The sequence below is a fragment of the Neophocaena asiaeorientalis genome, unplaced genomic scaffold (assembly GCF_003031525.2).
Source record: "Neophocaena asiaeorientalis asiaeorientalis breed wild unplaced genomic scaffold, Neophocaena_asiaeorientalis_V1.1 scaffold249, whole genome shotgun sequence".
Classification (NCBI taxonomy): domain Eukaryota; kingdom Metazoa; phylum Chordata; class Mammalia; order Artiodactyla; family Phocoenidae; genus Neophocaena; species Neophocaena asiaeorientalis.
In genome coordinates this window covers 7413469-7439950 of record NW_020172625.1, presented here as the reverse complement: position 1 = coordinate 7439950, position 26482 = coordinate 7413469, and the positions used below count along the sequence as shown (strand labels likewise).

Sequence of the window (26482 nt, the reverse complement as noted above, 5' to 3'; positions counted from 1 at the left end):
CGGACCGGGGCACGAACCCGTGTCCCCTGAATCGGCAGGCAGACTCTAAAACACTGCACCACCAGGGAAGCTCGCATAGTTTTCTTTTAAAAAAATGAATTTAACTATGATTATACTTGAGGAGCAATAGAGCACTGTGAATAAGAGAAATCGAGATTTGGAGTCAGACACCTATAGATCAAAACTATCTGATTTAGAACTCTGGCTCCATCATTTACTATCTACGTAACTATCAATACGTATGTAACCCTGGCTCCATCATCTACCAGGTGTATAACCTATGGAATTTAGTCTCTTGTAAAATGGGAGTACAATAGATTCCCCTGGCAGGGATTTGATGATGATTAAATGAATTAATTAATATGCAGAGATCAAATAGGTATCTGGAACAAAGATTCATTAAATTTTAGCTATTATTATTATTAATCAAGTCTTGGATCAGTCAACTGCTGTGTTTAAGCTTTTGATTCCCCATCCACACAGTAGGACTAATAATTCTTAACCTTATCAGGTTGTCGAGGTAGTAAAACAAGTTGATGCTGATAATGTTCTTAGTATATGTAATTGACCATCAAAATATGTTAGCTACTATTATTATTATTCCTCATTATTGTTCTTTACAAGAGTAAATCAGTTTTATTTGAGAGACTAAGCACATGGAAATGACTGTTCTTTTTAATTATGCTCTTTTAGGTACACTATAGAAGGGTTTCTTTTTTTAGGAAATGCCTGTTCCAGTCAACAATCTCTAGGAGGATAGAACTGCTAGGATAAATAAACATGAAGAGGGAAAACGCCTTCTTTTTCATTTTTGTGTTGAGAAAGGGAAAGGGAATATGGAGCTTTGATGTCAACTGGTTGATTTGCTTTCTCTCCTTTATGATCTTTGATCTTTGTTTGTTTTGTTACTGTTCTTTCCCCTTCTGCCACTGGTAGGTGTCATGCAGAAGGAACATTGTCTTCTGGATACTTTGGTCTCTTTGACCTGTGTCTAGGTCTTTCCTACAATCACTCTGGTTTTAATGAAATCTGTTTTCTTGCAATTCATTTCTTTATACCTAGGATTTTGTAAAGAAAAGCCTTAGCTGTCACTTCTCTACTTCCAAATAAAATTGTTGTGAAGCCACTGTTAAGTCTAAAAACTGGAATTTGGAAGCTTTGGAGTCTAAACTTTTTCACCCATTATGAATATGGATTATACATAGGGTAGGGGGTACTTTCTGAAACATTTTTTTTTATTGGAGTATAGTTGCTTTACAATGTTGTGTTAGTTTCTGCTGTACAGCAAAGTGAATCAGCTATACGTATACATATATCCCCTCCTTTTCGGATTTCTACAGAGTGAAGTAAGTCAGAAAGAGAAAAACAAATATTGTATATTACCGCATATATGTGGAATCTAGAAAAATGATACAGATGAACCTATTTGCAAAGCAGAAATAGGGACATAGACGTAGAAAACAAACATATAGACACCAAGTGGGGGAAAGAGGGTGGGATGAATTGGGATATTGGGACTGACATATATACACCACTATGTATAAAATAGATAACTAATGAGAACATACTGTATAGCACAGGGAACTCTACTCAATGCTCTGTGGTGACCCAAATGGGAAGGAAATCCAAAAAGGAGGGTATATATGTATACGTATAGCTGAAACATTTTAATTTGCTTCTCTTTTTTGCTTTTAGGTATATTTATACTCTGCCCTCATTTGCCAGGGGTTGTGTATGAGGGACTGGGAAAGGGTGGGCCATGGTGCTAATTAAAAGAGCAAAAGTGTAAAAAGCCAGTAAGGAAGGAAGGGAAGAAGGAAGGATGGAAGTAAGGGAAGGGTGGGTCAGTATCCTGTGCTCGGAACTCTATACCAGAGGGTTTCACGAGTGTTTCCAAGGAAAAGCTTGCCCTGGATACCTAAAGATGAATGTTGTTGATGAACAACTGGAAGGACTAACAAGCTGGAAGTCCACTGCCTTCAATAAAACATGATGAGTGAACCTGGCTGAGGCAGCCCTCGGGTAGTTGATACCAGAGAACATAGATAAGGGCCATGAAATGATATGAAATCACTGGGAGCCAGGTGGATGATCATATGTCCTGGGAGAGGAGGATCTGCTTCAGCATTTCTTTACACAGACCAGTGCATCTGGTTACAACACGTGGGGGGCGTGTTTTGCAATATCACACACTTTTAGAAATCTTGTAGAACTCTGAACCCCTCTACAAAGTGAAACGAGTTCCAAATACTCAGACTTAAAAGTAACTGACATCTTTCAAAATGTCCAATTAGACATTGAATTCCTTTTAGGTGTCTGTAAAAACTACCACAGTATGGGGTGGGTGGGGGTGGGTAGAGATTTCTAACTCTTACCTCTTAGTAATGGTAACTGAGTTTTAGCTAGGTACATGATAGCACAGTTTAAAGACTCTATCTCCTGGCCTCCCTTGGTAAGTTGTGGTCATGTAACACAGTTCAATGGGATGTTAGCAGAAGTGATGTGTTCAAAGTCCAGTTTATGCCCTTAAAAGAAAGGATTTGCCTTCCACTGCTTTCCCCTCTTTCCCACTGGCTATCATATGAATATAATGGAATGAGCTGGAACAGCTATTTTAAACCACAAGATGAAAGCTGCATGTAGAGAATTTCACAGCAAGAAGACTGTAGGAGGCTAAGTCCCAGATACCATAGAGCTACCATATCAGCCGTGTCATAGTTACACTCAATCTGAAACATGAGAGAGAAGAAGCCTTCTATTTTATCTTCTTTTTGTTTTTATATTTTTATAGTTGCATTGAGGTATAATCAACAAAAACAAATTGCACATATTTATGTATACAATTTGATAACTAGGGGCATGTGTATACACACATGAAACCATACAATCAGGAAACAAAACACACACTCCCCTCACAAAAGTTTCCTTGTGCCCCTTTGTAACATATCCCTCCATGACCACCACCATCCCCAATCAACCAGCAATCTGCTTTCTGTCACTGTAGATTGCATTTTCTAGAATTTTGTACAAATATTTTTATGGAGTATGCATTTTTTGCCTGGCTGTTTCATTTATAATTATTTTGAGACTTATCGATGCTTTTGCATATATCATTAGTTTGTTTTTATTAGTAGTATTCTATTGTATGTATATGCCACAATTTGCTTATCCATTATGGACTTGTGAGTTGTTTCCAGTTTAGCTTTGGGCTATTACAAACAAAGCGGCTATGAATATTTGTGTACAAGTCTTGGGTTAAGACATGCTTTTATTTCTCTTGCATAAATAACTAGAAGTAGAATAGCTGGTCTACTACTATGGTATGTGTTATGTTTAACATTTTAAGACACTGCCAAACTGTTTTCCAAAGTGGTTGACCTAATTTCCATTTCCATCAATAGAGAAAGAGAGAGTTCTAGCTGCTTCACATCCTCAGCAGCATATGGTATGATCATTCTTTATTTCAGCCGTTCTAGTAGGTGTGTAGTTGATTTTCATTTCCCTGGTGACTAATGACATTGTGCATCTTTTCAGGTGCTTATTTTCCATTTATAGAACTTCTTAGGTGAAGTGTTTTTTCAAAATTTTTGCACATTGTTTATTAGAATGTTAGTCTTCTTATTGAATTGTAAGAGTTTTTTGTATATTATAGACCCAAATACTTTGTCAGATATATGTTCACATGTCTTTTCTCCCATGCTGTAACTTACCTTTTTATTTATCAGAATCTTTGGAAAAGTGAAAGATATTAATTATGATAAGGTGCAATTTAAGGATTTTTAAAATCTAATAGCATGTACTTTTGGGGTCCTATTTTTAAAAAACCTTTGCCAAACCCAAGGTGACCAAGATGTTATGCTGTGTTTTCTCCTAGAGTTTTATAGTTTTAACTCTTAAATACTTAAGTCTATGACACATTTTGAGTTAATTTTTGTAAATGGTATGAGGTAAGAGTGGAGAGTTTTCATTTATTTTTGTTTTATTTTATTTTACATATGGGTATTTAATTGTTCCAGCATCATTGTTGAAAAGATTATTTTCACCATTGAATTGCTTTGGCACTTTTGTAAAAAGAAATCAATTGATTATATATGTGTAGGGCCATTTCTGAATTCCTCTTCTGTTCCATTGATCTATGTTTATCTTTATGTCAATATCATACTCTGATTACTTTAGCTTGTGGTAAGTTGTGAAATCAGGTAGTATAAATCCTCCAATTTTGCTTGTTTTTCAAGTTTTTTCTGGCTATTCTTGGCATTTTCTTACAAATTTTATGATCAGTTTATCGTTTTATAGAAACTACCTTCTGAAATTTTGATTGGAATTGCCTTGAATCTATAGGTAAATTTGGAAATGATTGCCATCTTAACAATACTGAGTCTTTTGTTCTGTGAACACAGTATATCTCTCCATTTATTTAGGTCTTTTAAAATGTCTCTCAACAATGTTTTACAGTTTTCAGTGTACAAATTTTGTGCATATTTTATCAACTTTATCCCTATTTCATATTTTTGATGATATTATAAGTTGTATTGTCTTTTAACTTCCATTTTTGATTATTCATCGCTAGTGTACAGAAGTGTTATTTATTTTCAAAATTTAACATTGTATCCCATAACCTTGCTAAACTCACTGGTTAGTTTCAATAGCTTGTTAAAAATTCTTTAGGGGCTTCCCTGGTGGCGCAGTGGTTGAGAGTCCGCCTGCCGATGCCGGGGACACGGGTTCATGCCCCGGTCTGAGAGGATCCCACATGCTGTGGAGCGGCTGGGCCCATGAGCCGTGGCCACTGGGCTTGCGTGTCCAGGGCCTGTGCTCCGTGGCAGGAGGGGCCACAGCAGTGAGAGGCCCGCATCCCACACACACAAAAAAAAATTCCTTAGGATTTTCTACATAGACAATGAAGTCATCTATGATTAAAGAAAGTTTTATTTCTTTAAAAACAAAACCAAAAACTACCACAGTGTTATGAGAATAAGTAAGTGGTACCTAAAGAGTGAGCTAAGTCCTGGAAATAGAGGTCTGACTCTCATGTGAGCTTGGTCTCATCTTAGTAAGTGGAGGCTGAAATTTGCTCCACATGAACCTCCCTCTTCCTGTAATAATGCTCTTCTATCAGTAATGCTTCAAAAGCTAGAGGCCTCAAGAAAACCAATGGTCCCCAGGAGATGTTTTGCTAAATGAGTCAGGACAAAGGGCCTGATGCAGTGGGTAGCTGAGAATGTTCACTGATTCTTCTTGGGCAACTGAAAATGAAAACTGGGAAGACTGGGAAAACTAGCAACTTGATGTTGAATCTTAAGTGATTATCAAAGAAACTTGGCTTTTGTTAATCTATGAGATCTCAACCTGAGACTCAAATTCCGGTTTTTTCTTCCTCTTCCATTCTCTGATTTAAGAGAATGTTTTGTTTTTGGACTCAGTGAATAAAAATTGCACAGATCATTTCACTTTCCCTGGGGTGAGTGTGAGCTGACAACACATTCTTGCCTATGCCCTCCAAATTCATTCCCCAGACCTGAAGTGACTGTTTAAAGGTCAAGTTCCCCTGCCCCACCCCCCACTGCTTAACACCTGTCAATGACTTCATCACATTTAACATAAAATTCTCACTTTTTACCTTTCCCTAAGAGACCCCACACACTGTGGTTTGGTTTCTTTCTTCATCCATATCCATCACCACTTTCCTTTGTTCATTGTGCTCCAACCAGACAGCCCTTAGGTTTGTCCCTCAATTGTCCTGAGCTCTTGCTTCCCTCACGATATTTGTTCCTGCTCTTTCCTCTGCTTGAGCTGCTCTTCCCCAGCTCTGGGCTTTGCTGCCTGTTCCTTCAACTTCAGATCTGTGCTCAGATGTTACCTCTCTGGGATACCTTCCTTGACAAGCCTACCTAAAGCAACCCCTCTCATAATTTTACCTTCTTCCCTCTAGGACTGACCTGGCTAAATTATTATATATACTTTTATAATAATATGATTATATGTAATATGATATATATTATGTATAAATATATAATACATATGTCATATACATATATAATACATACCTATATGATATATATCATATATAACATACATATATACTATGTAATACTCATAATATATACATGTAATAGATGATATATAATATTACATATATCAAACATACATATAATGTAATATAATATGTATTATGATAAATGTATATTTCTTTATTTCTTTTAAAATTATTGCATATTTGTTGTTCCCACATCTCACTAAAATGTAAGTTGCATTAGGGCAGCAACCTGTCTCTGATATTGTGTTTCAAATCTAAGATAATTCCTGGCAGAAGATAAATATGTGAAGAGTAAATGGACTTTGGCTTCTATACTACCTGTGAAATGCCATTTACACAGGAGAACAGCAGAGGATGGTGTATAGGATAACCGTCCATAAGAGATGTGGTAAACTTTTTTGAGAAGAACATTGTTGCTTGAGAAAAAGGAGGAAGAAGTTCAGTAACTATCAAAATAATTAGAATGATGCTAACTACTGGCCAGGCATTGTAGCAACTGTAATAGGGAAGAACCTTTGAATTCTATTACAGTAATCACTAAAGGGATGTTATCTATAAGCTTAAATTATACATAATGGCCCATTTTGGGGAACCCTGCCTTCCAGGTAATGAGCACTAAGCTAAAATACCTTTGTTTAGCTCATGGGAGACATCCTGACCAGGCCCACCTGTGAATGACTGCAGGAAGGGAGAAATGAACACATCCTCTTCAGAGGCTGGATGGAACCAGGAAATGTTTGGCTTTACTCCCTCCCCTTGTTGTATTAAAGAAGCCTGAATTCTAACTCAGGCAAGATGGTTCTTTGGGGCATGACTTCACCATCTTCTCGGTCTGCTGGCTTTCCGAATAAAGTCGTTATTCCTTGCCCCAACACCTCATCTCTCGATTTATTGGCCTGTCCTGCAGGGAGCGGTAGGAGCTTGGACTCGGTGACATAACCACTTTATATACCTTTGTTCACTTAACTGTGTTAACTCAAAGAATAAGATGGGCTCTTCAAATAGCAATCCTAGCTGCCAAGCAAAACGCAGCTTTCTCTTGGATGGACTCTAAAGATGTAGTCATTCTACACAGCTACATCTACTTCCATCATGTTAACATTTTCTCCTTCTGGATAGAAAAAGAAAATGCTAGAGCCTGTAAAGAAAAGAACCCATGTGTTGCAATGAGAAGACTTATTTTGAAAAGCACCAAGACATGGCTTTTGTCTTGTTTTGACCTTTCTTCCAAACTTTTATTTTCTTTTGAACAGGTCAGTTTGGCTCATCAGTGGCCTCATACTTCATCTTCATGAGATGGATGTATGGGGTAAATATGGTTCTCTTTATCCTGACGTTCAGCCTTATCATGTTGCCAGAGGTAAGATTCTGACTTCCAGTTTACAAAACATGCTGAAACAAGCTTCTTCTGCAATCACTCTACTAAAAAAAACTCTTTTCCTTAAGAATAAGATGACTATCTAGCCACCTACGCTCTTAGAGTCATAGTATTTGTAACCAGATTAATCTTCAAAATGGTGCCCATGAGCCGCAGGTCCTAATCCTTCTCCAAAGGGTACGTGAGCCTCCTGAAATCATATATGAAATGTGTGTATTGTGTATGTTGAAATGAATATTTCTCTGTGGAAAGATTCCCAAGGTGGTCCCTGTGCACAAATATTAATTGCTCAAGAGGAAGACTTTGACATCTTGTGAGTTCATTTATTTTGCCAAGTTTGCTTTGAAAGAGACATTACTTAATGCAACTCAAGGCATCCAGCTTTTCTATCTGAAGAAACACAAAGTGAGCAAATTTTTCCAGGTATAAAATAAGATACCCCCCCCTCCCCGCCCCATTCCATGGGTCTCTTAAGACCAAGGTCAGTGAGGAGAGTAAAACTGATAGTGGGTCCAGATTGCAGAAGAAGACAAAGCTCTGAGCTGGGGTCGGGGGAGGGGGGAGATTCAATTAACTCAGACCAAGAAGCAACGCTGAGGTTGTGGACTTACCCATAAGAAGTTAAATGACTCTGACTTCTTTGGATGCTATCATACAGAAGTTGGGAGGCTTTGTTTAACCTACAAAGGATCTTTCCAGGTACCAGTGTTTCAAAGCCAATGTATTTAATACAGCATTGGCAACAGCCAAAACTAATTGTTTTGAGTGACCTTTTATCCCCATCTTTTAAAATCAAGGCCAGCTTTTATATCAAGCCTCCCCACAAGCATAGTACTAATACTACTAGTGCCTTACATGCATAATGAGTTTCAGCTTTTAACAATGCAAAGCACTTACACTTTTACTTACTGAGCTTCACAACAAATTTATAAAGTAGACTATAGAAGAGTTTTTCTTTCTCCATTTAAAAAAACATGGAAACTGAATCACATAATGCTTATTAGACTTAGCTAATACCACAGGGTGAGGTTTTTTTTTAAGCTGATCCGGGACGAGGACCCATGATTCTTCTTTTGTAACAAGATTTTGCACCTTATTTTGCTAGTTTTATAATCTTTGAGCTAATTCTGGGGGTTCTATGGCTATCTGGCTCGTAGAAGACAGTAGACATAGATCAGAAATCCTCAGACTCCTAAGGTCATAAGTAGAGTTCAACTCCTAAGCAGAACTTTCAGGCAATGCAGCACAATGTATGTGTTCATCTATTTCAAGTTAACAACGGCTTTGTTTTTGCTCATCTCTCTAAGGAAATCTGAAACTCCATCACCAGCTACTTTGATGCTCTTCAGTGTCAGATGCAGGGTATACAGGGAGCTTTATCAGCTGCATTTACTCTTTCCCTGCCACAGCATGCTGCTTCCTTGTGGAGGAAATGAAAGGTTGTAGCGAATTCAGTCTAACTTTAGGAAATTGCAGATGCCTAATGTGCAGTGGAGGGAGCTAATATGCGTTCCATTAGGTGTATTCCTAGAACTAGGAAGTGTATTGGTTTTGGATGGTTTTTACAGGTTGTGTTAGGTGTTGAGGTGTATCCTGTTTTCTGGGCATTGATTACGACTCCAGCAAATGAACAAAAGAGGTTGGGCTCCCTGCATGCTAACTTTATAGAACCAGCAGAGGGCAGGACTGGTCATCTCCTGCCAACAATGCTACATTTTTCAGGGACCTCCACCCAGCAGCCTCACTCAGCATTCCTCTGATGCATTTGCCCTTTTGCCCAAAGTTCCTGTGTCACTGTACAAGCTGGAGACCCTGGTCTTCTCCGTTTTCTGTGGCCTCCAACTCTGGGGAAAGATAATCTGAGTAGAACCCACCCTCTGTTCTGTTCAGTCTCAGGAAGCCAGAGGGGCTGCTGTGGAAGCCATGCAGTTTGTGTGGAGAGAAGGAGCAGGGGCTGATTTGCAGCCCTTGCCTAGTCAAGTTCTGCACCCAAATTTCCATCCACATTCATCCTCCTCCCTTGGCCCCAGCCCCAGGGAAGGGATGTTTTCATGTCTCACAAGAAGCAGCATCTGCTTGGCCAACCGTGTGTCTGCCCTGGGGCTAGAGGGGTGGGTTTTTTTTTTTTTTCCAGTTTTCAGTAGTGCTCCTAGTATGACCCTACTCTTGTCCCGTCTCTGGCTGGCTCTGCCCGTAATCATATCTCTTTAATCTGGTAGCACAAGATCGGGGAGGTAAACCTGAATCAGTGGTGAAGCAGATATGACAGTCAGGGTATAGTCTTCCTGCCTAGTTGACACCCTCTAATGGTATGAGTGATTCTCTTTACTCCTCTCTTCCTTGACATGAAGAAGAGACTCTCCCTCCACCCCACCCCTGAGGGGTATTCCCATATGAAGAAGTGCTTAGTACGGTTTTCTTGAACACTATAATCCCCAAAAGGCCACCTCTCTCCTTTCCAGACCTCCTAAATGAGACCAGTTTAGAGGTGGTGGTGGGTAGTTGGGCTCCAGCAAGCCCTGAACAACGTGGTTGGCTCCACTGCTGGTGGTCTGCAGAAGTCAGAATGCAGGGTCCTTAGCATTCCTTTGTTCTTAACTCTGGATTTCGTAGTCGATTCCCAGAAAATGGGACCCCACATGGAGACCCACAGAGTCCCCATGAAAAAGTTTCAGAAGTGCTTTTAAACAAAACTGTTTGTGATCACATGTGTGCCTCAGACTTTGTTTCCAATTGTTAACTGCTTTCTTTGTTTCTCCGTGTAGTACCTCTGGGGTTTGCCATATGGCAGTTTACCTAGGAAAACGGTTCCCAGAGCTGAAGAGGCATCAGCAGCCAACTTTGGTGTGTTGTATGACTTCAATGTAAGTGATTCCACACAGCTGTGTTCATAAGAGGACACATTTTTGCATATTCTGAAACTCCGCGGCCTCCTCTTCTGAGGCCAGATGAAGGTCTAAGAGAGATGTCTCTGCCCGCTTTAAAAAAAAAAAAAAGAAAGAAAAAGTAAATAGGGTTTGGGAATGTGATAATATGATTAAATGGGAATATAGACTATTAAATGAAGGTGAGCTCAGAGTTCAAAGACTTCACAAGAATATTATTATCTCTGACTTTGAAAAAGCACAAAGGAAGAGTTTGCAAATGTGCTTTTTGGAAAATCTTGTTGAATTCTTCGGGCTTTGATATTTCATATTAACTTCTTCACCTCCTAAACAAATCTATTTAACATTACTGAATAGTCAATACTAAATAAAGCTAAATAGTAAGTACTAAACAATACTAAATTCTAGCTTCTGTATAATATGAAAATGAGCATCACTTGATCGTGGTACCCAAATGAGCGTTATTCCATTGTAGCACTAGAATGAATATTACACTTCGAGCTCCCCTAGGTGGGGATTATTGTCATGGCAGGGACTCATTTCTGCCCATTGAAAAATCATTTTGGAGTGTGATTCAATTCTGTGACAAAAATTCAATTCCACAGATTCTTTTTAAAATAGTGGCCAGATTAGAGATGTTTGGAAATGTATAGGATGAGAAAGTAGCACAGTGGAGATTGGGGAATTAGTAATTCAGGAATTTTTAAAGAGTAGAAAATGAGAATAAAATTTTATGTAGACCAGGGAATGAAGGAAGGAGACAATAAAGTCTTCAGGTTTATAGAATTAATATGCATATATTTCACAGATGTTTTGAATTCTACCCTCAACCTCTCTAAATCATGAGCTTCCTAAAGAGCAGCTTACATCTGCTGCATCTTCTTTGAAGCCCTTAACATAATATTCAACCAATAGAGGCTTAATGAATCTTGTTGACTGGGAATCCTGAGCAAGGGGGAGGATTTGTAGAGCATTGAGATAAGAACCAAAGAAATTTATGTGAGCAGTACCAGCAAATGTAAACTTTAGGAAAGGTTCTCAGGCTCTGAGTAAACAAGGCAGCTATAGAGTAAGCATAAGGCAGAGCGGCAGCCCCAACTTGGTGGCCTTTGGAATCTTAAATCACACCCGTCAGTTGGAATTTTCATTTCCAGTCAACATTTATTTATGGAATATAAACAGGCACTGGTTTTACAAAGATGAATGTGACATGGCTCTTGACCTCAAGGTAGTCATGACAGTAGAAGAAAGATACATAGGCAACTAGTATACAGTGTGTTCCACACTTAGTAAAACGATGGGAAAAAAAAAAAAAATACTGGGGAGCCCTGAGGAAGCAGTTGTCAATTTTGCTAGGGTGTCTGGGTTTCAGAGTGGAGATAGCCTCTGAGTTAGATTTTACTTCTTTTATTTCTTCTTTTATCACTTCATCTTCTTCCGTCTCTCTATCTTTATCTCTCTCTCCTTCCCCCATTTACATTTCAAATAATTTATTACTATGTACCCCCCCCACTATTTTTATTTCTCATTCTCTTCCTCTGATTAGTTAAATAATAAGCTTCCAGTCTGGTTAATAAGAAAAAGAACTAATAATATTATTGGCATCTTCTGTTGTTTTAGTCATATCAGAGAAAGGAAGAACTAAAAATATGAACAAAAGGCCTTTTGGCTTTTAAACATATTTTTGAAGTTTCTACACTTATAAATTTGTCAAGTAACTGAAATAAAAAGTTTTGCAAATAGTGTCCCTTTGAGATTTTAAAGGTATTAATAACTTGAGGAAGACAAAGAGGAAGGTGGCACTAAGAGAGCTGCTAAGGGGTGTACCAGAAGGTCTAGGAGGTGAATACAGGAGGAAACTAGGGGAAAGGTTTGGGCAGTGAGTGTGCTCACCAAGATTTTATTATTGCCCTCGACAGCTCTCATGTCCAGTTTGGTGAAATACTATTTACAATGGATAGAAGAAGATGGAAACAGGAGTATCCTATGATAGTCACTTTCCTTTATAACTCTAGGCCAGCCTAGAAATTATTCTAAGACAATGTGAGATTATTAAAAGGTCAAGAAAGAGTCATTAAAGTGATATTATTCACTTATTTCTTTTTTAATTTTTCTGTGTACTGTGATCACTCGATTATTTGACATATCACAAAATAAGAGTTTTAAGAGAGTGCCCTTAGATCTTCTATCCCATGTCCCACATTATAAAGTTAGGGAAACTTTGAGTCTCAGAATCATTTTTTAGGGTCTTATGGCTAATAAAAGCCTCCTAATCTAGTGTTCTTTCTATGTCTTGTATCACATCAGTAATTTTTCTGTCATAATTTCCAACATCCTTCTCACTGACAGTTTCTGGAACACAGGCTGACTCCATTTAATGCTGTATCTCACAAGGGGAGAAGGGGTTGAAGCAGTTGGATCCCATTTCCACCTTTCATAATAAACATGCAATTCGTAAATTAGCTTCTCAAATAGAAAGTTTCAATATTTACCCTTTTGCCTGAATTCTTTACTTGCTTCTTAGAACAATTACCTCATAGAGATGCCCACTCTGTATTATAAGATGATCTAAACGGACAGCCCAGTATTTCATCTATCATAGCACCATGGAGGAAGCCATTGTCCAGATGTCCTTGAGATCCCTGGAAACTCAGAATTCTGTACTTCCAAAGAGCCCAGAGATGCCAGGAGAAAAAGACATGTTACAGGCCCAGGGTAGAGATGACTGGTGCCTAAATGATCTAATTGGAACATGAGCTGGTTTTTTGCATCTAAGAAGATTAATGTACCAGCTTAGCTAAGCAATGCCATATAGATGCAGGTGAAGAGAAGCAGAATCAATTTATAGGACACTGTAAAATAGATGCAAGCATGACCTCTTGTGGTAGAAGAGCCTATAGGTTGGGAAGGATCAGAAAACCTTTGGGCTGTAGGTGACGAGGTTGTGCAGGGGGAGCTGCTTCTCTGTTGAGTTCATATTAGAACCTTGGAACTTCTCTCTGGACCCCCTCCCCTGGAAGTATCCCCTTGGAGCTCAGTGCTCTGTCACCTATAAGCATGTATCATAATTCATCCAAATTCCCTTTAATTAACAGCAGACAAGTACCATGTGATATATGCAAGGTCAGCCAGTCTTATGGCCTCTCAAGGTCACCATTTACAAAGCACCATATTTTTTATTTATTTATTTTTAATTGAATACCTAGGGATGGGTCTTACTGAACAGGAAGAAAGTACGTTTTATTAAAATAGTAAGAAATAGGGAGATTGTCTAATGTGCATGTTATGAATCAAATTGGCAGAAGTAGTATTATTTGAAGCTGTAGAATTAGAATGAGTTTAAGCCAGTAAGAAGAGCATGTCTTACAGATGAATGGATAAAGCAGATGTGGCACATATAGACAATGGAATATTACTCAGCCATAAAAAGAAACAAAATTGAGTTATTTGTAGTGAGGTAGATGGACCTAGAGTCTGTCATAAAGAGTGAAGTAAGTCAGAAAGAGAAAAACAAATACCGTATGCTGACGCATGTATATGGAATCTAAAAAAAAAAAAAAAAGCTACTGATGAACCTAGTGGTGAGGCAGTAATAAAGATGTAGACATAGAGAATGGACTTGAGGACGTGGGGTGGGGAGAGGGAAGCTGGGGCAAAGTGAGAGTAGCATCGACATATATACATTACCAAATGTAAAATAGTTAGCTAGTGGGAAGCAGCTGCATAGCACAGGGAGAACAGCTTGGTGCTTTGCAATAACCTAGAGAGGTGGGTTAGGGAGGGTAGGAGGGAGGCTCAAGAGGGAGGGGATATGGGGATATGTGTACACATATGACTGATTCACTTTGTTGTACAACAGAAACTAACACAGCATTGCGAAGCAATTATACTCCAATAAAGATGTATTAAAAAAAAAAGAGGATGTCTTTGTTGGCAAGCTGTTTGGAGACATGAGAATGATGTAGGAATGATAGAGAGGAAGAGACTGTAGAGCTTTGGTATTCTCGTAAGGGAGAGAGGGAGGAACTGAGGTGGAATTTGGAATGAGCTTGAGCTGATATCAGACAGTGAGATCATATGAGTAAAGATTTGAGTTGTGAATAAAGGGAAATGCATTTAGCTTTCCAGCTTGAGAGCATTTTGTACATTGCATATTGAGATAAATGGTGAGTCAACTTTGCCTGCCCTTTTCCCCTGGTCATCATAGATATGGGAGGTGGGGGGAAGCCCTAGAAAGGGCAGGAGAGGAGAGTTAACACCCATTCTGTGTTAAGCAGGCACATACATTAAATTTTATCTTCACGACAACCCTTAAAGAGGAAGATCAGTAATCTTTTCAGAGTTGAGGGGATTGGAACTCAGAGAGGTTAGTTTCCCAAAGACAGCACAGATAATGAAAGGAGGCATTGAAATTCAAACTAAAAGGTGGCTGACTCCAATGAAAAATTGTTTGTTGTACTCTAACATATCACCCCAAGCCTATTCCTTCTGCCCACTTTTGCCACATCTCATTCTTGAGGTCTGTCCTCAGAGGAGACTGTCACAGTCTAAAGGTTAACAAACAGCCGTTCAGTTCCTTATTTTATTGGCATCATTGGTTCTTTTAAGTAGTGATATTCTAAAGCGAGAGCATCCTCTCTCAGGTAGTCTCAGTTCTCTAAGCTCCTTCATCTCTTATTGTACTGGCCACATTTAGAAGAGATATTTTTGTGATTCACATATGGAATGATACATCTTTTCTTTAGGAATATTTCAGTAGTTCAAATATGTCCTTGTTTTCAGGGAGCTCCCCTTTTTGAAACTGAGGTAAAATTGACTTACAACATTATATTCGTTTCGGTTGTACAACGTAATGATTTGATATTTGTATATATTGCAAAACGGTCATCACAATAAGTCTAGTTAGCATCTGTTACTGTAGTGAGTGGCCTCATGAGTCTTATGGGTGAAAATGGGAAGATAATGAAAATATCCAAGTTTCTGGCTGGGGTAACTGGGTAGGTTGGTGGATCATTCCCTGAAATAGGAGGAACAAACAGGTTTGGAAGAACTTCTTTTTTTTAATGTTTATTCATTTATTTATTTATTTTCTTATTAGTCATATTGTGAAGCCATCTGGTCCTGGGCTTTTGTTTGTTGGAAGATTTTTAATCACAGTTTCAATTTCATTACTTGTGATTGGTCTGTTCATATTTTCTGTTTCTTCCTGGTTCAGTCTTGGAAGGTTATACTTTTCTAAGAATTTGTCCATTTCTTCCAGGTTGTCCATTTTATTGGCATAGAGTTGCTTATAGTCGTCTGTTAGGATGCTTTGTATATCTGCGGTACCTGTTGTAACTTCTTTTTCATTTCTAATTTTATTGATTTGAGTCCTCTTCCTCTTTTTCTTGATGAGTCTGGCTAATGATTTATCTATTTTGTTTATCTTCTCAAAGAACCAGCTTTTAGTTTTATTGATCTTTGCTATTGTTTTCTTTGGTTCTATTTCATTTATTTCTGCTCTGATCTTTATGATTTCTTTCCTTCTGCTAACTTTGGGTTTTGTTTGTTCTTTTTTCTCTAGTTCCTTTACCTGTAAGGTTAGATTGTTTACTTGAGATTTTTCTTTTTTCTTGAGGTAGGCTTGTCTAGATATAAACTTCCCTCTTAGAACTGCTTTTGCTGCATCCCATAGGTTTTGGATTGTCGTGTTTTCATTGTCCTTTGTCTCTAGGGTTTTTTTGATTTCCTCTGTGATCTCTTGGTTATTTAGTAACATCTCGTTTAGCCTCCATGTGTTTGTGTATTTTACAGTTTTTTTTCCTGTAAGTGATATCTAGTCTCATAGCGCTATGGTCAGAAAAGATGCTTGATATGATTTCAATTTTCTTAAATTTTACTGAGGCTTGACTTGTGACCCAAGATATGATCTATCCTGGAGAATGTTCCATGCGCATATGAGAAGAAAGTGTAATCTGCTGTTTTTGGATGGAATGTCCTATAAATATAAATTAAATCTATCTCATATATTGTGTCATTTAAAGCTTGTGTCTCCTTATTAATTTTCCTTTTGGATGATCTGTCCATTGGTGTAAGTGAGGTGTTAAAGTCCCCCACTATTATTGTGTTACTGTTGATTTCCTCTTTTAGAGCTGTTAGCAGTTACCATATGTATTGAGGTGCTCCTATGTTGGGTGCATATATATTTATAATTGTTATATCTTCTTCTTGGATTGATCCCTTGATCATTATGTAGTGTCCTTCCTTGTCTCTTGTAACATTCTTTATTTTAAAGTCTATTTTATCTGATATGAGTATTGCTACTCCAGCTTTCTTTGAAATTCCATTTGCATGGAATATCTTTTTCCATCCCCTCACTTTCAGTCTATATGTGTCCCTAGGTCTGAAGTGGGTCTCTTGTACACAGCATATATATGGGTCTTGTTTTTGTATCCATTCAGCAAGCCTGTATCTTTTGGTTGGAGCATTTAATCCATTGACGTTTAAGGTAATTATTGATATGTATGTTCTTATTACCATTTTCTTAATTGTTTTGGGTTTGTTTTTGTAGGTCCTTTTCTTCTCTTGTGTTTCCCACTTAGGGAAGTTCCTTTAGCATTTGTTGTAGAGCTGGTTTGGAGGTGCTGAATTCTCTTAGCTTTTGCCTGTCTGTTAAGCTTTTGATTTCTCCATCAAATCTGAATGAGATCCTTCCTGGGTAGAGTAATCTTGGTTGTAGTTTCTTCTGTTTCATCACTTTAAGTATATCATGCCACTCCCTTCTGGCTTGTAGAGTTTCTGCTGAGAAATCAGCTGTTAACCTTATGGGAGTTCCCGTGTATGTTGTCATTTTTCCCTTGGTGCTTTCAATAATTTTTCTTTGTCTTTAATTTTTGCCAGTTTGATTGTTATGTGTCTCGGTATGTTTCTCCTTGGGTTTAGAGTCCTGTATGGGACTCTCTGCGCTTCCTGGACTTGGGTTGCTATTTCCTTTCCCATGTTAGGGAAGTTTTTGACTATAATCTCTTCAGATATTTTCTCGGGTCCTTTCTCTCTCTCTTCTCCTTCTGGGACCCCTATAATGCAAATGTTGTTGTGTTTAATGTTGTCCCAGAGGTCTCTTAAGCTGTCTTCATTTCTTTTCTTTCTTTTTTCTTTATTCTGTTCCACAGCAGTGAATTCCACGATTTTGTCTTCCAGGTCACTTATCCATTCTTCTGCTCAGTTATTCTGCTATTGATTCCTTCTAGTGTATTTTTCATTTCAGTTATTGTATTGCTCATCTCTGTTTGTTTGTTCTTTAATTCTTCCACGTCTTTGCTAAACATTTCTTGCATCTTCATGATCTTTGCCTCCATTGTTTTTCTGAGGTCCTGGATCATCTTCACTATCATTATTCTGAATTGTTTTTCTGGAAGATTGCCTATCTCCATTTCATTTAGTTGTTTTTCTGGAGTTTTGTCTTGTTCCTTTGTCTGGTCCATAGCCTCTGCCTTTTCATCTTGTCTGTTTTTCTGTGAATGTGGGTTTTGTTCCACAGGCTGCAGGATTGTAGTTCTTCTTGCTTCTCTGGGAGAATTTTAAAATGTACTGAGTTCAAGGTTCTTGGGGAACATCCAAGTGGAGTGAGATGTGTAATGGGTATTGGGCATATGATCTAGAATTCCCACCATTAGTGTCAGTTATGGATCATGGCACAAAAGGCAAACAGAAGTTTTCTTTACAGAAGCCAGCATGGTTAAAAAGGCAGTGTGGCATAATGAAAAGAACTCAGTCATGGGATTTAGACAGACTTGGATTTGAATCCTACCACATACTACCTGTGTGATATTAGACAACCACTCTGAGCCTTTTATGCATGGATGGGCACCAAAAAAAACTGTCTACTTCACAGCTTTTTGAAGGCCAGAGTTCACTGCCTAGGGTCCCATAGACAGGTAGAAGTTCATTCCCTCTACTGAAAATGAGAGGATCTGTGAAGGCTCAGCCCAGCTTCATTGTAATCTACATGCTTCCTAGCTTAGAACCGTATAACATCAGTTTTATAACTCTAGATCTGGGTTGGAGCAAAAGGAAAAGAAACTTGGAGGCGAGCAAAGCATTAGATGGAACTTGGCAAGTCTGGTTGGAGAGAAGGAGGGTGGCTGGGGGCTGGATCTCAGCATGTACCACATAAGTGCCAGGCTGGCTGCTATTCTTATAAAGTTGGTCGAGGTTTGTTTTGGGTGTTGTTAGCCATTTCACTCCTTGCTTCTCTCCCATGTCCCGAGCGTATCAGAATTTAAATGATGTCATTCCCTATCTTTCATCCACACTTGAAGCTTTCTTTAACACTAAGGTATAAATGACTGATAACAGTTCAGAGAAAAGTAGAAATATACTCCTACTAGTGTGGTACTACTTCCCTTTCACATACCCTCAGCAGTCACAGTTCACAAGTTATAGCTTCCTTTCCTACTAGTTCTGACTTCACGGTTTTTTTTTCAAAATAATGGTCTGACAGTTACTACAAACTAAAAAGGCTTACTAAGGATGATGAAACTCATTTACCATCATGGGGATAGAATGTTGTCTTTCACAGTGAGTATTTATTTGTAGTGAGAAACACCAAAGGGGTGGAACTCTAATATAATTTCAGGTGACACATACTTATAAAGGGGACATTTGCATGCAGGACTTTTTCTAGGGGCCTCTGTAATCCAGTCTCCCACTCCATCTGTGTATAGTATTTGGCAAATAAGTTCTCGATAAAAGTTAGTTAGATAAATAAATACATGAGTTGATTCCTAGCGACTGCATCATCAAAGCATTCTCATAGATGCGTGTCGATTTCTGTGGACTAGACCAGCTGCAACATTCAAACAGAAATTAGAGTCTTGGTAGACAATGTGCAAGCATGGAACCTAGAGTTGGACAGGAATTTTCTGTGCTCATTTGAAACTTGGCTCTGACTGTGGTTTCTCTGTCACAGATTTTGGGATGGGAGAGTGCTCCCACAGGGAAAGCCATGTGCGCTGACATGGAAACCGAATGGAACCTTGGCTAGGCTAGGAGTCGTTGCTATTTTAGTCACTTCCAGATGTCTGCTATTGGAGTTTTAAGGGAAAGGGAAAGATGTGTGGCGTGTGGTGGGCCACAGGGTGGAAGGGGAGGGGGGAGACCTCTGTTAAGCCTTTCATTGTGTTTAAAACCACCCCTCAATATGCTACTGAGATGGATTGGATAAGGCTTTTAAAAAGTGTGCACTTCAACAGTACCTCCTCTTTTGTTTACATGCTTCACTGCATATGTAGAAATAGACCAACTGAAGAAACCTTTGCGAAGTAATCAGGATTCCAAAATAAGGGCTCTTACCCGCATTGGTTGTGATCTAATATTTATTGAGTGCAGCCATTGAACATAGGCTGAATGACACATACACCAGATGAGTTAGCTGCCCCAGAAGCTACTGTGCTAACCTAACAAGCTCACCAGATGTTTGTTACATATCTACTTTCTCCTTTCATGTTATTTTGGAGGTGGCTTTTAATCCCAATACTGTCACTATGAATTAGAAAAAGAAGTCAGGTTGTAATGTTTATGTATGTGAAGATGAGGCCCTTTGAAATCTTTTCAAAAGGGGTGTCTAGATCCTTTCCAGGAGGTCCTGGCACCCACTCTGAACCAATCCAGGGGTCCAGGGACTTCTTGTTTCTTTGTTTTGCTGGGTAGGTATGGCATTAGTATGATGCAAATCCTGGTAGGCAAAGAAAGCATAGGAGAAGCAGTATAGCACAGTGGTTAAGCATATGGATTTGAATTAGACAGACCCTGTTCAGGTTCAGACTCTGTCACGTACTAGCTATGTGAACATGGACAAGTTACTTAACTTCTTTAAAGCTCAGTTTCTTCATCTGTAAAATAGGTGTAGAGCTACTGAGTCTTTTTCAGGTGGGGAAGTGATGGTAAATAACACCCCCTACCTTGTCGACCCAGGTTGTGAGCTAACCAGAAATAAGACAAAGGGTTAGACAGATGGAGGTCAACATGCCATCTTTATTATTGTTAACGCTGATATTAAAGAGTATGGCATCTTTTTATGGGCAAGTGGGCTTCAGAGGCAGACCTTCCTACCTATAAGTCCTAGACCAGGACAGGATGCCCCTCACAGGGGCAGAGCACAGCATGGGATCTCAAAGGAGGAGGAAGAGTGGTGCCCCACATCATCCCCATTCCTCACCCATGCTCTACTGTCAGATGAGTCTCTCCTCCGTGGGGTTAGTATGAGGCAGTGGAGAGGGGCTGGGAGTTTTACAGTTACGGTTTTTCTCTACATGGCAAGTAACAAGTGTAGAGGAAAACGATTGCCCCTAACGGCAGCCACTTCAAGAGGGTTCTTGTGAGGATTCTGTAAGAAGAAGTAAGGTGTTCAGCACATGCTACCGGCTCAAAAAATTTTATTGATTGATATTATTACTGCAATTATCTTCTCACTTCACAAGGCATAGTCGTTTTAAGTTATTGTCAGAGAGATGAAATCAGAGAGAAGCTGGGGAAGTGGATATATAGTAATACAGAAACAATGCTGCCAAGCTAAGAGTGAAGAACACAGTGAATGAGAGAAGGAGAGGAAGATGAAGACTATTATAAGGGAAGCAACATCAAAATATGCCATGTTCTGTGTATAGAGAGCAGTTACTCAGGTGGCCTTGGAAGATGGTGATTCCAACCCTGGCAGATAATTTTTGGGAAACAGAATGTAATTTCATGAATAAGCATGCTTGTTAGGGGATAATAGTCTTGATGAATGAAAGGTTGTGCATATTGGTTCCAATGTCATCTCACCTGCTCCTTGTTTTTGCTAAGTGTGAGCTGAGATGTGGCCTCTGTGGCTTATGAAGAACCAACCTAACTGTGGCTCAGGTGACTGGAAGTGGAAACCTGCCATGACACTTTGAGGAAGCACATTTCAGATCCTCCCCCCAATATTAAGCAGGCTCTTAAAATTGTAAATTTAATGACACCATGAAGTGTGTTTTGATGTTTCAATCAGTGGGCATTTCACAGTAATGGCTCCACAGCTGAGCAAGCCTATAGTTGGTTAAAAATTTGGCCTATTTAGAAGTCCCTGAATTTCAAGTAAACCAAGAGACTGTCAATCAATGTGGAAGCTGAAACAATCACTCCATGAAGCAAAACAATAGGGCTCACATCAGAGCCATCTCCCAAGTTTGAAAATTAATGTCATTTTGTTATTCCTCTTAGAAGTCGATCTTTTTTCTTTGAGTTGCTCTTCACAGCATCTGTTAAGTGACTTTGTTGTTGGATTTTAAGGATTAGCTCAATATTCACAGCATCTGTTAAGTGACTTTGTTGTTGAATTTTAGGGATTGGCTCAATATTCCGTCCTCTTTTACGGCTATTACGACAATAAACGAACAATTGGATGGATGAATTTCAGACTGCCGCTATCCTATTTTCTGGTGGGGGTCATGTGCATTGGATACAGCTTTCTGGTTGTCCTTAAAGAGTAAGTTTCATTGGTCTCTTGGGAAGCAAGCATTGATTTCTGGAATCAAATGGAAAAATTAACTTGAGAATTGGATTTTTTTTTTCTGTTTCATGTCTAGAGAATGCAGAGTATTTAAGAGATAAAATGTGGTTTTAATACCTACACTAATGTTAGACTATTACATCTCCCAAACAAAAGGGTTGAACACAAGTGCAGGACTTTGATCATCTCACTGGGTCACAGTGATGGTTGCATGCCTATCCTGTGGTTAAGCATATTTTAAAATTGTGCTTTTTTGTACTTTAAGGTGTGAATCAATGTTTCAAACAAGACAGGGAAACAGCTGCTGACCCCTCTTTTTGCATACAGAGAGGTTTGTGAGTTGCAGAATCAGCTCAACAGACAGAATCTGTTGTTCTCTGTTCATTAAAACAAACAAACAAACCAGAATAATCACTCATCCAAAAAATTTCAGCTGTGTAAGACAGCAAAAACAAATGGCCCTCAAGGAGACTGTCATGATCAACTATATAGTCATGTTTTCTTTTTGAAGAGGATTTATTAGAGCATGGAAAAGAATTTCATTGGGGAACTGATGAAACTGCAGCTCATTTTTTCTCCCTGTCTGAAATATATTTTTAAAACCTCACTTGAAGACACTGCAGGAACCTAGCACAGTCATTTAGGGCTATAAATAATATGAATAATCCATCCTTTAGCTAATTTTCTGAACCAGTTTAGCAGGTGTTGAAACATCTCAATTAAAGTCTTCACCCTTTTATTTAACTATGCACAAGGTAAATTGGCCTTTTGCTTCATTGCAGGGAAGGACCTCTACCTGAGGGTCCAAGTCCTCTTGAACAGGAGCTTTCTGGAACAGTCTTTGGCATGCTTTGTGTCCTGTCCCTGCCAAACTTATTGGTTCCTCCGGAGAAAACTATTATGCTTAGTTTTTAAGCCCTTTCAGGACTTGAAAAAGGCCTTAATGGAGATCCCATATCCAAATTCTTTATCTAGTTGTCCAAGTGTAATCAGAGACCCTAAGTATGTAAAGTATCTGTCTACCTGATCAAGTACTACCACATTCCAAAAAATCTAAGATATTTCTAGTCTTTTGGCCATTTTGATTTGGCAGGACTAAAGTCAAGGGTACAGTTACATTACAGAGGCCTTGTGAGTATCGTTTCCATATTGGTCCTTTAGTCTCCATAGTCACTGAAGAAAGCATGTCTATGGATGTCCAAGTCCTCAGCTTCTTTTAGTGACTGTGCAGAGGCTACATACCCTAGTGGGCTCTTGAGCCATTCTTCATGGAATCAAATACCAGCTCTAGCCCATTCTAAAAGAACTTTGACAACTTGTTCAACTGCTCTATTTTCCCATTTCTAATAGAGGTGTAATGACACCTTGATGTTAGGATGGCTATGAGGACAAAATGAGTCAGTATATACAAACACTTAGAACATAGTTGGCATACGGTGATTGACAAATGTTAACTGTTTTATTAGGATTATAATTCATAGGCTTATTGAAAAACCAAACAAAGCCAACATGGTAGGAATTGAGGTCATATGATAGCCCCAGCAGTAGGGTAGTCACATATGGTTATGTAGTTATACATTAATAGATTTGCACATTTATTATAATAATTTTCTGGCAGATGAGTGTAAAGCATCTAGAACAGCATTATGCAAAGAACTATAAGACAAGGTACATATAATTTAAAATATTCTAGTAACTATATTAAACAAATAGGTGGAATATATTTTAATAATATATTTTATTTAACTCAATATATCAAAAGTATTCCTTCAACATATAATCAATCTAAAATTATTATTGAGATATTCTCTGTCTTTTTTGGTACTATGTCTTTGAAATCTTATGTATGTTTCACACTAGTTGCATTTCAAGTGCCCAGTAACCACATATTGCTAGTGGCAAACTTATTAGCTAGTGCAGCTCTGCAGGAAATGGCAGCTTTTCCTATTAGCTCAAAGATGCCATTTAGGATAGCTGTAGGGCACAAATTCTCCATTTTCCCCCTCAAAGTCATCCATGTTATGCCACCCAAACCAGCCTGATTTTGGTCCCTCCCTCTGGCAGGGGACCTTTGGTTGTTCATTACCAGATTGGCAAGTCGTTTAAGTTCACTGGCCTATATGGCAAGACAATTCCAAAGCAATTTATGACTCCTACCCCACTCCTAACCCTGGGGGCAAGGCTTGGTAGAACAACTGACGAGATATAAATGATTGTTCAGAATCCTATATCATCTCTTTCCCCCACCACTGGCCCCAAACAAATACATTCTTGGAATAAACATGAGTGGCTTTATGGGATACATGACTCAAATCAAGGGAAACTAAAACTGAATACTGACATCAACTAGGCAACTGGTGGACTTTGCCCTCTTGCCCATATTCTTTGTCTTCAGCATCCTCATCCATAAAAGGGAAGCAAATATCTATATTTGATTAATTAATAGGGAAATTGGAAGGAAAATTAAATATCCAAGAAAGCACTTTTAGATTTTAATATAGGGTGACTAACTTTGTTGACCCAGGACTCTCCTGGCTTTAGCATTGAGTCTTGTGCCCTGGAAACCTACTCAGTCCCTGGCAAAGCAAGACTTCCATCATTCCTTGCAAATTGTATGTTGAGGTAGCTTCTCAAAGATATAGTTGTTCAAAAATATAACCCCCTTGAAAAAGGAGGAATTTTTGTTTAAGTATGTACACTTTTTTTCTCTACAGACAAGGAATGGAGCTGTACATGAAATATTTTATAGCTATCAGGGCCATCTCTTAGTAAAAATGTGTTGTTAGCAGAGGCTGTCTTCAATATCCTTCCTCCCTTTCTTGTCACTCCCTTTTAGTATTTCACTCCCTTTCTTGTCAATTCCCACATGCTAGACGTTCCCTGTTTGCTTGTCTGGCTAGAGCTCCCTTCTCTGGAAGGCTGTCTGCAGCTACAGAATCTTGCCTGTGATAAAGCTCCATTCAAGACTTATCTGTCAAGTGGTCAGTTTTACTTGAGGCCCTGCCCTTTGCTCAGTGACAGGGCAAAAAGGGGTGATGGCATCTTAATCAAAAAAATCATTTTCTCCCTAGGTTAATCCATTGGAAATGTTTGATTTCAACCCTTTTTGACCTACAAAAAGGCACTTTGTATGGTTCAACATATTTCATGGTGTCCTAGCTTGGGTACCAGAATGAAGTCAGAAAACCTAAGCCCTTGACCCACCCCTGTGGTTTACTTCTGTATAATGGCCAGCAAATCACTTGATAATTTTATCCTTCGGCTTCCCCAACTGTAAAAAGAGAATAATATTAACTACTGTGACCTCTTGTTAAGTTTTTGAGAAGGACAAATATGATAATACACATCAATACCATTTGCAAAGGGTAAAGTGGTAGATTGATGTAAGGAATAATTATTTTTTGTTATCTTTCAAACACATTAGCCCATCTGAAATATATAAACCTCTGTAAGGAATAGGACTAAACAGTGGGGGAATTTAGATGACCTTAGAGATACCTGCCAAACTACATTGTCAGCTTTATGTCATTGTACTCCTTTCTTTTTTCAGTTCCATATCACTGCAATATTTAAAAAACTAAAACCTTATGGGACCATTTTATAATATATATCATATAATATTTTAATTTTGCACTTTATAGTGGTAGGGGAAAAAAAGGAAGTGGAGTAAGTGGAATATAGATCCTTAACCACTGAAGTAAGTAAATGTACTTTAAACTGTCCAAGCAAAAAAAAAATTAAAACATCACTGATTAGAATATATGTAACCACTTGCTATTAAGTTGTATAAAAATCTTGATTTTTGGTCAAGAGTTGTCAAGTATGGAAAAATTCCATGCATTCAGTGTAATCACTCTTTGGAAGGAGATTCCAAGGGGAATTGGAATCTGTGAAGGAGTTTCCTGATCTGACCTGGGTTAATCCATCCCTAGGCTTCACAGGGTCTGGAAACCAGCTAAAATTGTGTACAACAGTTTAAGAGTCTATACATATGTTTTTCCTGATGAGGGGCCTGGTGGTTTTCACCGGATTTCTAAAGAGATCCTTATCCCACAGAAGTTTCAGAGCCTCGTATATGACCCTAGGAAAACAGTTTAGGAAAACAAATAAAAAATACGTAATTTTATATAACCTGTTTAATTGTTAAAATCATCAATGGTTAGTAGTCTTTTAATCTTGAAGGTCTGGAAAATGAACAGCTTAAAAAATTAAAACAAAAAAATATATTTTTAATAAACTTTTATTTTCTGGTTATGAGAACAAACTTGTTTGAAAGTATATGTCTTTTAGATATTGCTTCTCCAATTTCCTTATAATTATGATGTTTTGCTATTCTCTAACCTCTCCCTTTCTGCTTGTATTCTGGCTGCTGGATTAAACTTCCTGTTTGTATAGGATGACCAAAAATGTTGGTGATGATGGAGGTGGTGACGACAACTCCTTCAACTTCAGCTGGAAGGTGTTCACCAGCTGGGACTACCTGATTGGCAATCCTGAAACAGCAGACAACAAATTCAATTCTATCACAATGAACTTTAAGGTAAAAACACCAACTTCAAGAGCCTTTTCTTGGTATTTCTAAGAGTAAAATTGGAGCCATTCCAAATGGTCTAGGTAGCAAAGTATCTTGACAATTAAAAGAAAGATTAACTCATCATTTCTTCCTACCA

The 26482-nt window shown here is 38.5% G+C and overlaps 1 protein-coding gene across 1 annotated transcript in view; it reads left to right on the top strand.

The window, feature by feature from the left end:
- Positions 1-26482, top strand: part of TMC1 (transmembrane channel like 1) — a 129063-nt gene that overhangs the window by 63462 nt on the left and 39119 nt on the right. Inside the window, exons 8-11 of the mRNA XM_024738997.1 lie at positions 7291-7397; positions 10181-10279; positions 21646-21788; positions 26208-26352. Of these exons, the coding sequence (XP_024594765.1) occupies positions 7291-7397; positions 10181-10279; positions 21646-21788; positions 26208-26352 (494 nt within the window). The remainder of the gene's footprint in view (positions 1-7290; positions 7398-10180; positions 10280-21645; positions 21789-26207; positions 26353-26482) is intronic.